The sequence below is a fragment of the Lycium barbarum genome, chromosome 7 (assembly GCF_019175385.1).
Source record: "Lycium barbarum isolate Lr01 chromosome 7, ASM1917538v2, whole genome shotgun sequence".
Classification (NCBI taxonomy): domain Eukaryota; kingdom Viridiplantae; phylum Streptophyta; class Magnoliopsida; order Solanales; family Solanaceae; genus Lycium; species Lycium barbarum.
Window position 1 is genome coordinate 6178761 of NC_083343.1, and position 12868 is coordinate 6191628.

At 34.4% G+C, this 12868-nt stretch overlaps 1 protein-coding gene across 1 annotated transcript; it reads right to left on the reverse strand.

Moving 5' to 3' along the window:
* Positions 1-1312: 1312 nt before the first annotated feature.
* LOC132603015 (VAMP-like protein YKT61) lies at positions 1313-11392 on the reverse strand. Its single transcript, XM_060315864.1, has 6 exons — positions 11040-11392; positions 5541-5638; positions 5356-5460; positions 5172-5237; positions 3072-3158; positions 1313-1612 (listed from the first exon to the last, which is right to left on the reverse strand). Exons 1-6 carry the CDS (start codon positions 11230-11232, stop codon positions 1562-1564), a joined length of 600 nt encoding a protein of 199 aa, XP_060171847.1. The 5' UTR covers positions 11233-11392; the 3' UTR covers positions 1313-1561.
* Between the last annotated feature and the right edge of the window lie 1476 nt (positions 11393-12868).

A 12868-nucleotide genomic window follows, 5' to 3' on the forward strand; every position in this document is an offset into this window, starting at 1 on the left:
GTTATTGTTATGAATCAAAGAGAGATTACGTGGAGGGATCATACACATTCTATCACATTTCTCTATGATTTTCAATGATTTATTCATAAAACGACATGTTTTTATCCATTCAAGGAGACCTCATATTACTATTTGTTTTGACATGACAACTTAAATAAACTTTTGATAAGGCCCTGCTGGTTGGGGAAATTTGCAGCATGAATATTGCTTCTTAGATAAGTAACTTCTAGATAATCATAATTAATCGTGCTGGGACATGTCTTGAACCATCAATTCAAAAAAAAAATTCATGAATGTTTTCTTGGTATGTGTAATAGATTGATATCATATCACATTCATACACAGGAATATTAATTGTTCCCACGAGTATTTAATAATTTAAAGTTGCTTTGCTTGTGACCAGTCTTGACTCATCTTAACAATGGGGTGGAGTGGACGACCCAGCTACTTCAAATAGGAAACATTTGAAAGCCAAAATAACACATGGAAAATGGAAGAAGAACAAGAGATAGGACAACATAAAATTATCCATATGTGAAATTAAGCAAGGACCCCAGACCCCGTAAATAGTCTTTCTACCTCCCAAGGTAGGGGCAAGGTTTGCTTATACTCTACTCTCTACAGACCCCACTATGTGAGATTTCACTGGGTATGTTGTTGAAATTAAGCAAAGAACTAAGGACAATTATATTATTACCCGAGGGCCGAGGTGAATCTAGAGTTTAGATTTAATGATTTGAAAATTCTGAATTCATTGAACATAGAGTTCCAAAATTAATGCTCTTTTCCAATACTTCTCACGCATAAATTTATGAAATAAGTCAAAAATAAAGTGGATCAATTAAACTCATACTTCATACCTATGGGTCCACCACTTCTGAAGATCACAGAACTTGGCCTGAAGACACAAAAATTCTTTTTAATATGTGATTGATTGTTATTGCATCATATGATGCATAGAAAGAGTTGCATTTCTGTCGTGTAAATTACACCCTTCATTCCAATCTATGTAATGTTGTTTGTTGGTCACAAAATTAAAGACAGAAATAGAGACCTTTGACACTAATATAGTCTAAAACAACAAGAAGTACGACATTCTTTTTTGAACAGACGAAAGTAAATGATTTTAGATTTCAACTACGTTGAAGCTTAGTGTTATTTTGGATACAAATAGTAAGATTGACATGGAAAATGCCTGGATCGACGTAGCCAGTGACTCTCAAGTTGTATACGTATTTAGATACATCTAAAGAGTATTACAGTCAAGACTCTTAACATACATCAGAATTGTAACAGGCTAACACGAAGCCAATAGCAATCAGAAATAAGAAACATATCATATAGTAACTATATTTAGGTGACATCACAACTTTCAAACAACATTATCAATCTGAGACTTTTGACTCTCTCTCTTCATCCGAGATCATATTACAATAGAGAACCAAAAGAATTCGAGCTTTCAGAAATCATAAATATAAACAAACAATTCTCTGATACTTCATATGTAACATAGACACGAGTTTGTCCATGGTTTGAATCGCCCCCTTTCTTCTGAAATCATCTATAAAATCGTGCAGCATGAATTGGTTTTCTTCGCCTGCTTGTAGAACATCTGTTTGAAAATCACCAATTTACGTCAGGAATAAGTCAAAACCAATCGAGTCTCAAAGATAAATCTATAAGAGTCTGCAGCTTGTACAATATGGTACTAGAAAGAGTAACAACAACAAAAAGCTAACATAAAACCTCATTACTGCTGATTTGGATGATCCATTACCATATAACAAAAAACTATTAGTTCCACATATAAACAATAGGAGGTTCAAGGAAACACGGTCCATGTATAAAAAGACAGTTAATTCATACGACTTTTACATTCTCAGTCCACGAGCAAGTCAACAAAAGCATCGCCACGAAGCTTATTAAGCATTTCTCTTCCAGAAGAAAATTTAGCAGATAATGTCTTCTAATCTATCTAATATCTACAAGAGTTTGATTCTAATGTACATCTCAGAAAGCAAACCAATGAAGAGATATAATAAAACTGGTTAGGCAGAGAGAGAGAGAGAGAGAGAGAGCCACGACAGTAAGGAAAGAAGTAAATGCCTACAGAATCTATTTTCATACAGCGGAATACAGTAGAGTGGAGGTTGTATCTACCTTGAAATGCAGGGAAATCAGTTATTTTATTGATTTGATTTTAATCCAACGATTCAGGTTAGCCTGCTATAAATTCGCCAAAAAGAGCAATTTCCCATGCCTGGGGATTAACTACATCTGCTCGGTGAAAAAAAATTCCAAAGTCTAGTCTGCATTACTAGAACTTTTCCGGAAAAAAAAAAGTCTTCATGCCTGGAACAGTAAAAGAATCCCAAACTATTGTAGAGGATTTTATGGTTCAAATGAGGTAAAAGAAAAATATCATTGCCGAAAGGAAAGGGAAGAGGTATTGTCTTATCACAAAAACAATTCACATGAAATTGAGCTAGCAATAACTAGTTTTACAGTTCAATGAGGAATTTTCACATACAACCTGAAAAGTTAACATAGGCTAGTGCACCTTCACTTATTGTGCCATGCCCACCATGTTTGTAGAGAATGTGACCAAGTCAAATACTTAACCTAAATTAATTGCAAAATAACCTTTCCTGTGCAGCTGAATATTGAACTTAACAAGCTACTTGCATCTTTCTAGTTAAGTGAGCCATAATAATAAAAGAAAATTGAAAATATCTAAACACACAACAGTATAAATTATTTGACTTGATAAAATAAATTGATAGAAACAATAGATATCAATTGCGATTGATCACTCAAAGAAAAATGTTAACAGGGAAGAGCACGAGGGTTGCTGAAGAAGAAAGCATGACATGGAATTACATTACCATTCTCAAAAAAGAAAGAAAGCATGACATGGAATTAAGAGAACAAAAAGGTTAGGGGTTCGCATCACCATGGGATCAAAGAGGCAAAGGAACATCGTGAAGGCTAGGGAGAGGGTAGGTATAGGTTTACCAGATAAAAAGAAAAGGAAGGGGGAATCTTTGACAGATGCACTATTATAAACGTACCTGTGAAGCAGCACTGAGATCTGAACTCTTCTCAACCAAACTGTCTAGCTTCTCACCTCGTTCTAAGACACTGTCAATTGTCTTATGCTGTGTCATGAGGCAAGAGAGACCAATATCAGCACAGGTAACAGCAGCAAATAAGGCAAGCACAGTATTTTCATCCATCAATACATAAATACTTGACAAGAACAGTGCACGTTTTGGAAGAAAATCCAAAAGAAACAGAATAACTAGCGTCTTAAAAGAGAAGTTATTTCAAAACAAATACTTGATCAACGCACTGAGATGATTGTGCGATGGAAGAATAACATCCAGATTCCTAATTTTCTACTCAAATGCATTTGATATTAGGTTTCAGGATGTCCATACGTATGTTACACAAGAATTTGCTTATTATGCCCCACAAAGGTCAAACCAGTTAATATTCAAAGAAATAACCATGGGCCACAAGAGGGACAAAGTTGAAATAACTCGGAAAGCTTATGAATGAAAGAAACCCATTAAGTTACTTGGGATGACGTAACTATTATTTTATGAACTCGAAAAAAAAAAATGTAGACACCAAGGTTGAAAGGGTTATGATGACCTCATAAAATTGACTTAGGCATATGGAACATTTTTCTTTCCATATCAAAGATAGCTGAGGAGTGGCTAGCTAGTGCAATATTATAATCATATTACACATATATCCACAAGAAGCAATCAAGCTAGAAATATTTTTTGACTCTTTATCAGAAAACCTTATTCTCAAGAATGCTCAACAACTAAACGAGAGAATCGTGATCTTCAATATCCTAAAGAGAGACCTGTTCTTAAGTTTCCAAGTAAATCAACTAATGAATACGACCATAGACAATGGCCTGCAACCTAAAGAAAAACATCTTTGTACTTCCCAACAAACATTAGAGAAAAAAAGAAGAGAACACGAATATATTAATTTTAGATGATCTGTTAATGATATAGTTGAAAATTGAGCAGGACCAAATTTAAGAAGGTAGATAACTATCCACAAAAAGCAGAAACATACTTGTCATTTCAAAGTTGTCAAAAGCAAAACAACTTGAGATCAACTTTCACTGATAGCATACTTGTGGTATCTTTAACGTCCTTTATAGGTTCTTTATTAACTCTTATCATTTCTTTTTCCTTTTGTGGAGGCAAAACTGGTCCCTCGACCAAATCACTCCCCATCAACCAACAGTATGTTTAGTTCCCGAATGGCAGGGGAATGTTAAAGAAGAGAGAATCATTTACTCACTTTCCCTTTTTCCTGTTCTTTTTCATAAAGGTAATATCATTTACTCACTTCTCTTAGGTGGGGATATTCATCATTTACTTGTTTGATAAGGTTGGGATAAAAGTACAAAAGATATACTTTCCTTCTTCCTATCCAAATTGGGAGGGCTAAGAAGTAGACATAGAAGCAACCTCACTTTTACTTCCCATTCTGTTATACTTTTACCAAACAATAGCAATAACCCATAAATAAGTTAGCTCATCCTTTTCCTTTAAGAACTACGAAGACCAGCTACATCAACTTTATTTCTAATATTAAACACTCACCCACTGCGCTATATTGAAGCAGGTCAACTCAAATCAGACGTCACAGAGCAGAAAGGCATCTAAGAGTAAAATATTACATTTATTCCATCATAAATAACCATAGAGTCATGGATCAGAGATGAGTATTCATAATGAATGCAAAACCATTTCAAAACGCTATAATGATTTTCCGCGTATATACCGTGTGAACTGTGGAAACAGTCTAGTGCTCCAGAAGTAGGTTTTACGAGAAATTAAGCATAAAAAGGGTCTTGCATCCGGTCAAAATATAATGAGACAGTGCATGAGAATGAGAATGGAGCATATAAACTCTAGCCTCGGTTAAGAAAGATGCACCTTGAGCCTAACTCAACTCCAAGAAGCTAGCTTATGAGGTGAAGATTGCCCAAAAACATATAGTAAAAGACTACATCTCATATACTTCAACCAATTTGGAATACTCTTAACACCTCCCCCTCCTCTCTCCCGTGACCGAGACTGAACATCTGGAGCGCGAATAACATAACATGAGGACCCAAGAATAATAAGAATACTTACAAGAATAATTTTTGTTTCATCCAACTCTCTCTGGATTTTGAACAGCTTATCAGCCTCAGCAGGGTCCTGCAAGGGTCAACGTAACAGGACTTCAGCTCAAACATCAAGAGTTTCAAACAAAGGTGGGAAATTTTTGATTTAAAAAGAAATTCCATCATCAACCAGCAAGGAACAAAAGGGATACCTGAAATTTGGCTAGAGCTTCATTCAGATAAGGCCATGGTTGAGCATTGTCGCTTTGTGCAGTTTTCCACGACTCACCAAAATTCTTTAGATACTCGTCCAGAACCTGGGAAATCCACAATTTGACTTCACGAAATATAAAGTTGCTGCTTTCAAAGCTGAATATCTAAAATAAAGAATATATACCTGGTTGAGAAGTGAAAATGCACTTCGAACGGGATAGTGATCATCCATAAAGCCCAAAGCACATAAACCATTCCGATTGTATGAATGTACCTTGTATTCTAAAGTCAAAAAGGAAATCGAAAACACGTCAAACCTGGTGCATGTAAAAAATATATTTGAGGAATATACCGTGTCACCAGTAGATATTCCTTTTTTTCAGTTAGAAATTCAATGAATACTAGTAACATTTACAAAATACTTCCCTTTTGACTTCTCATTGATTTGACTGTAAAACTTCTTTAAAATGCACTTCTATGTGAACTTTCGCAAGCTTATAAGATAAGGTAAAGGAAAACATTGCAACATCTGTTGCGTATAAACGAATAGCCTAATCACTATCACAAAGTGGTACCAATTGTACTCAAGGTAGAGTTTGAGAAATAGAAAACGTCAAATCAAATATATGATCAACCATTTCATTTGAAGTCAACAGAGACCTATAGTTTGAGACTCTTAACATCTAGCATAAGTAAATTTCAGAAAACTTATTCCCAAAACCATAACTTATTCACCAGATTTTCATATACTTAACCCCTATTCCCTAGATAAATTCCAAATGAAGAGAAGAAAGATGGAGATCATGGCATGCAGTCAATATGAACTTTGTTAGAGTCAGCCCCTATAAGATTTCAACATCAAATGACAGAAATCTAGGAAGCATAGGATCTGAGGCCACAAGTACATATTCATAAAATGAACTTTCTTCAGAATCTTTTTTTTTTTTTTCTAAATTCAATCTCCATAGGATATTTTACTAAAATGCTATGCTAGAAATTGAATATGATGTATTAACAGCTAGACAAAATCCAACCACAATAAGGCCTTCCTTATTAAAATGGGTGATCATTACTCATCCATCTATATGATCAATCATTACTCATCCATCTATATGATCAACCAAAAGACTAGCAAAATTGAGCTACCACGCACATACTAAAACAAACCCAAATACCCAATTATGTACAAAAAATCATCAGTCTATAACGCATCTATAATCTCACCAAATCAAACATATGGTTATTTCCTCAGACCCACAATAACACAAACCCACAAAACAATTTTCAAATAAACTTTCAAAAAAGGATCAATCTTTTATACCTTCACGTTGAACAGATTGGCGTTGGCCAGGTGTGTTCCATTTAGCAACGGTTAACTGAAAAGACTAATTGGTTCTCACAATCACAATTTTCTCAACTAAGCTATTCACTACTTCTCGGGAAAACCCCAATCCCCCCCCCCCCCCAAACAAAACCACCACCCACACACACCCACAACAAAAAAATCAAAGAAAATTACAAAATTCAACAAAAATGGAACAAAACCCACCAATTTCCCAGCAAAGAAGGAAACCCCACAAATTTTCTTGGAAAAACATGTGTGGAAAATGCAACTTTGCAACATTACTCACCCATCCATATAATAATCAACCAAAAGAAACAGCTAAATTGGGCTACTACCCACACACAATCATAAAGCAAATACCCAATTCAGAACAAAAAATCATCAAATCCGTAATTTCACCAAATCAAACACATAGTTGATCAAATAAAATTTGGAAAAAGGATGAATCTTTTTATACCTTCATGTTGAACAGATTGGTGTTGTCCAGGTGGGTTACGTTTAGCAACGGTCTGACCCACAAAAACAATGAATTCCTTAACACTGGATCTTTGACAATACCCAAAATGACTAACATCCTATACTAGTTACTAATTAACTGAAAAGACTAATCAGTTCTCACAACCACAATTTTCATTAAACTATTCACTACTTCCTTCTACTTCCTAGGAAGACCCCAATACCACCATTAATCCCACCCCCAACCCCAAAAAGAAACAAAGAAAAAAAAGTACAAAACTACAACTTTGCAACATTACTCATCCATCTATATAATCAACCAAAAGAAACAGCAAAATTGAACAACCACCCACATAATTAAATAAAATGAAATTTGGAAAAAGGAAACCCAACAAATTTTCTTGGAAAAATATGTGCCAAAAATTGCAACTTTGCAACATTACTCATATATAATAACCAACCAAAAGAAACAGCAAAGTTGAACTACTACCCACATACAATCATAAAGCAAAATACCCAACAAAAAATCATCAAATCCATAACGCATCCATAATTTCACCAAATGAAACACATAGTTGATCAAATAAAATTTCGAAAAAGGATTAATCTTTTTAAACCTTCATGTTGAACAGATTGGCGTTGTCCAGGCGGGTTGCGTTTAGCAACTGTTCGACCCACAAAAACAATGAATTCCTTCTTGATCTCTAAAATACCCGAAATGACTAAAACAAAAGTATTTAGCTGAAATGACTAATCAGTTCTCACAATCACAATTTTCCCAACTAAGCTATTCACTACTCCTTCCTTCTACTTTGTAGGAAACCCACAATACCACCCACTCCCCAATCCCCCCCCCCCCTTCCTCCCCCCACACAGAGAAAAAAAGAAAAGAATTTTTTTTAACACATTCCAACAAAAATGAACAAAACCCACAAATATTGTAGCAAAAGAAGAAAACCCCACTAATTTTCTTGGAAAAAACATGTGTGAAAATTGCAACTTTGCGACATTACTCATCCATCTAAATAATCAAACAAAAAAGAAACAGCAAATTTGAGCTACCACCCACATAATTAAACATACCCAATTATGTACAAAAAAAAATCATCAAATCCATAACACATCTCCAAATTTCACCAAATCCAACTCAGAGTTGATCAAATAAATTTGGAAAAAGGATGAATCTTTTTATACCTTCATGTTGAACAGATTGACGCTGTCAAGGTGGGTTACATTCAGCAAACCAACAAAAACAATGAATTCCGTAACACTGGATCTTTGAAAATAACCGAAACGACTAAAACAAAGTACTTAACTGAATCTCACGATCATAATTTTCCCAACTAAGCTATTCACTACTCCTTCCTTCTACTTCGCGAGAAAACCCCCAATACCACCATCCCCCCCCCCCCCCCCCCCCGCGCCCCCAACCCCACCCCACACACACACACACACACCAAAAAAAAAAAAAAAAAATTACAAAATTCAACAAAAATGGAACAAAACCCAAAAATTATCTAGCAAAATAAGGAAACCCCACAAATTTCGTTGGAAAAACATGTGTGAAAATTGCAACTATGCATCATTACTCATCCATCTATATAAAAATCAACCAACAGAAAAAGCTAATTGGAGCTATCACCCACAAAATATCAGTATATCACAAGCAAAATACCCAATTAGGAACAAAAAATCATCAAAACCATAACACATCCATAATTTCACCAAATCAAACACATAGTTGATCAAATGAAATTTGGAAAAAAGGATTAATCTTTTAATACCTTCACGTTGAACAGATTGACGTTGTCCGGGTGGGTTACGTTTAGCAACAGTTCGACCAACAAAAACAATGAATTCCTTAACAAGAACCCTGGTTTAACAACAGGTGGGTTATGTCCTACGCTACACTAGTTGATAAATATCAAGAACCCTAATTTAACAAAACTAATGTTAAGGGTATGTAAACTTTCAAAAAAACTAACTGAAAAAAGCTTAATCAGTTCACACAGCAGCAAATTTACCAACTAAGCTAGTCATTACGTCATCCTTCTACTTTATGCCCAAAAATAAAACAGAAAAATCACAAAATCTCAAAGCATTAGCAGCACCTATAGGACCAAAAGCTGCAACTTGGAAACATTACTCATCCATCTATATAATCAACCAAAAGAAACAACGAAACTTAGCTACGACCCACATAATATCACAAATCAAAATACATTTAGGAACAAAAAATCAATTTCTTAACAAACCCACAAATCAATTTCAAATAAATCAAATCGAAAAAGGTCTTCGAAAAATTAAACCTTTGTGCTGAGCAGATTGGCGCTGTCAAGGCGGGTTCCGTTTTGCGACGGTCCAACCCACGAAAACAATAAATTCCTTAACGCTGGAAAGACTAATCAGTTCTCACAACCACAATGTTCCCAACTAAGCTTTTCACTACTTCGTGGGAAAACCCCAATACCACATTCCCCCACCCCCAAACACCGGGGAAAAAAATTACAAAATTTTCGTCTCAAAGCATCAGCAACAGCTGCAACTTTGCAACATTACTCATCCATCGGGTTGATTTCTCCGATGGTCACTCAACTAATAGTTATTATCTCAGAATGTCACCTTTCTTCTTGATTCTAATTTCCATTAACAAAGAAAGCGGCTTTCTGAGATAATAACTACTCCCTCCGGATCAAAAAAAGAGTCCACTTAACTTGACCAACAAAATACAAACTCCTAGTTAATTTGACCAAACTACCCCTAATTAAATAGGCATTGGGATTTGATCATATAACACTTAATAGGGGTAAATATAGAAAAACAAGGTTAATTCTTTCTTGATTTAATAAGTGGACGCTTTTCTTGACCCAAGAAAAAAAGGCCAGGTGGATACTTTTTTTTGATCCGGAGGGAGTATTAGTTAAGTGACCATCTGAGACATCAACTCCAAAATTGAGCTGCAACCCACATAATATCACAAAACAAAATGCCCAATTAGGAACAAAAAAATCATCAAATCCATAACACATCTCTAATTTCACCAGATCAAACACATAGTTAATTCCTCAGACCCACAAAACAATAATCAACCAAATCAAATAAAATTTCCAAAAAGGATCAATTTTTTATACCTTCCTGTTGAACTGATAGGCCTTGGCCAGGTGGGGTTCTATTTAGCAACGGTTAACTGAAAAGCTACGTTACTCGGACTCTTCGAAAATGGACACGGGTGCGTGTCGGATCCTCCTCCAAAAGTAGTGCATTTTTGAAGGATCCGACATGGGTGCCGCATCATTTTTGGAGAGTCCGAGCAACATAGCTGAAAAGACTAATCAGTTCTCACAATCACAATTTTCCCAACTAAGCTATTCACAACTTCTTCCTTCTACTTCGTGGAAAGCCCCAATCAGGGGCGGAGCTAGCCCTTCGGGCGTGGGTTCGGCCGAACCCAGTAGCTTTTGTCCAAACCATATATTTGTATAAATTTTTTGTCAAATATGTATAAATTATTAATGAAGAACCTAGTAACTTTAAAGAATTAGAACCCCGATCCCACAAACTTCGAATCCTGGCTCCGCCTCCTCTGGCCCCAATACCCACACACACAAAACAAAAACAAAAAATATCAAAGAAAAGAAAATTACACAGTTCAACAAAAATGGAACAAAACCCACATATTTTTGTTGGAAAAATATGTGTGAAATTGCAACTTTCACAGCAACCTACACCCTGAAAAAACAAACCTACAAAACTATTTTCAAGAAAGGATCAATCTTTCATGAATAAAAAATCATCAAATCCATAACACATGTCTAAATTTCACCAAATCAAACACATAGGATAACACAAACCAACAAAACAATTAATTCATGTTGTTTATACCTTCATGTTGAACAGATTGACGTTGTCCAGGTGGATTTCTTTTAGCAACAGTTCGACCGACAAAAACAATGAATTCCTTAACACTTGATCTTTGAAAATACCCAAAATGACTAACATCACATGCATTTGCTAAGATCACTGGATCTGAACCTTCTCCATTACATTTCAATACCATTAAAGCTGTGATCTTCATCTTTAATCTTTATCTAAATAAATAAATAAACCCCTCAGATTTCTTGAACCCAAAATAATTTGAACCCAAAATTATATTTTTTGCTATGAACTTTCAAAGAATGGAAAAGGATTTGATACTTTTTTGAGAATTTGATGTGTTTCACTATTTGAATAATATTGTTTAGTGGAGAAGGAATAAGAATATAAGAAAAAGGCAAAAAAAGGGTAATTTAGTCAAAGGGTTCTTATCCAGTGAAAAATTACTGAATTGGTATTATAAAATTACTTCTTTTTTTTCATTTTTAATTGTCCTTGTTTTAGGGTGTATTTTAATTTTTGTCATTCAATCCAATTTTCTATCTTGCGAAATTTTCTTTTTTTTTTTTTTACAGAGCTAGGTTCAAATTCAGAACTTTAGGATATTAGTTGAGGGACAAAAATTAAAAATCACTAATTTGAGGGGCAAAAATTAAAGACTAGTGCCTTTGAAGGGAAATCCACACAAAAAAAATGAACTGAATGTATGTGTGAGTTATATTAAAAATTAAGGTTTAATGCATATGCGGCCCCTTAAACTAGCTCTTTTTTTTTATTTTAAACCAAGTGTTGTTCCTATTAAACTTCTGAACTCGTCCTCGATTGTGTCTATCTAACACAATCTGATTTATATAGTATTCCATCTTCAATGTAGCAACATGCTAATATATATTCTAATTTAATTATGTCATCTTTTAGCTACAATTAGCAGCAATTGAGAGGGAAAAAAAGATTAGTTCTTAATTAAGCTGGTAGTGGAAGAGCAGAACCAGCGGAAACCAACACATCCATGACCTAAAGAATAGCTTGCCGTATGTCTAAAATATTACTCCACCTTTATTTCCCCAATTTAATTTTTGTTTCTAATAAAAAATAGATTTAGGGATTTTATAGACACACTTAAGGACGAGTTCAGGGATTTAATAGACATAATACTTAATTGAGGTGTCAAAATGAAAAAAAAAAAAAAAAAAAAAAAACAAATTTAGGAGGCGGCATATGCATTAATCCTAAAAATAAAGACCCAACAAAAGCGACTTCTACTCAACTAGACAAATTTTCAATGATAATATTGGATAAAAATTTGTTTATTTACTATCTAAAATTGAGTAATGTTGCTTACGTTATACTTTAGATTTCAAACCCAAAATAAATGTTAGAGAATCTTTGCTGTAAACTTTTTTTTTTCTCCTTCTATGACCGCCTTCAAAGAATGAAATTGATCCTTTTTTTGAGATTACCCGATATATATAATTTTGTTTCGTTATTATTTTATTGCTACTGTTGATTATTTTAGTGTAGAAGGAATAAGAATTAGAAAAAAGGAAAAGGAAAAGGGGAAATTTAGTAGAATGGTTCTAATGTTGTGGGAATTACCGAATTGGTAATACAAAATTGCAAGTGGGGTTAGAATATTGGATATGAAGAGGGAGAGGGGTTAATTGCTCGTTTACTATTTAAAGTTGATCAAATTTGCTTACGTTATACTCCCTCCGTCCCAATCTATGTGATTGAGTTTGATTAGGCACGAAATATGGAAAAAAAAATGAAAACTTTTAAAACTTGTGGTATAAAATAAACTATAGATTTAATGAAGACTTTTGAAACTTATGGTATAA

Bases quoted from the DNA above. Each gene is read 5' to 3' on its own strand.
- LOC132603015 (XM_060315864.1), bottom strand. From the start codon at position 11,232: ATGAAGATCACAGCTTTAATGGTATTGAAATGTAATGGAGAAGGTTCA. The intron at 3,159-5,171 runs GTAAGTATTCTT...CTCATGACACAG, and splicing joins ATGAAACAAAAATTATTCTT to CATAAGACAATTGACAGTGT. The intron at 1,613-3,071 runs GTACGTTTATAA...ATTTTCAAACAG, and splicing joins ATCTCAGTGCTGCTTCACAG to ATGTTCTACAAGCAGGCGAA.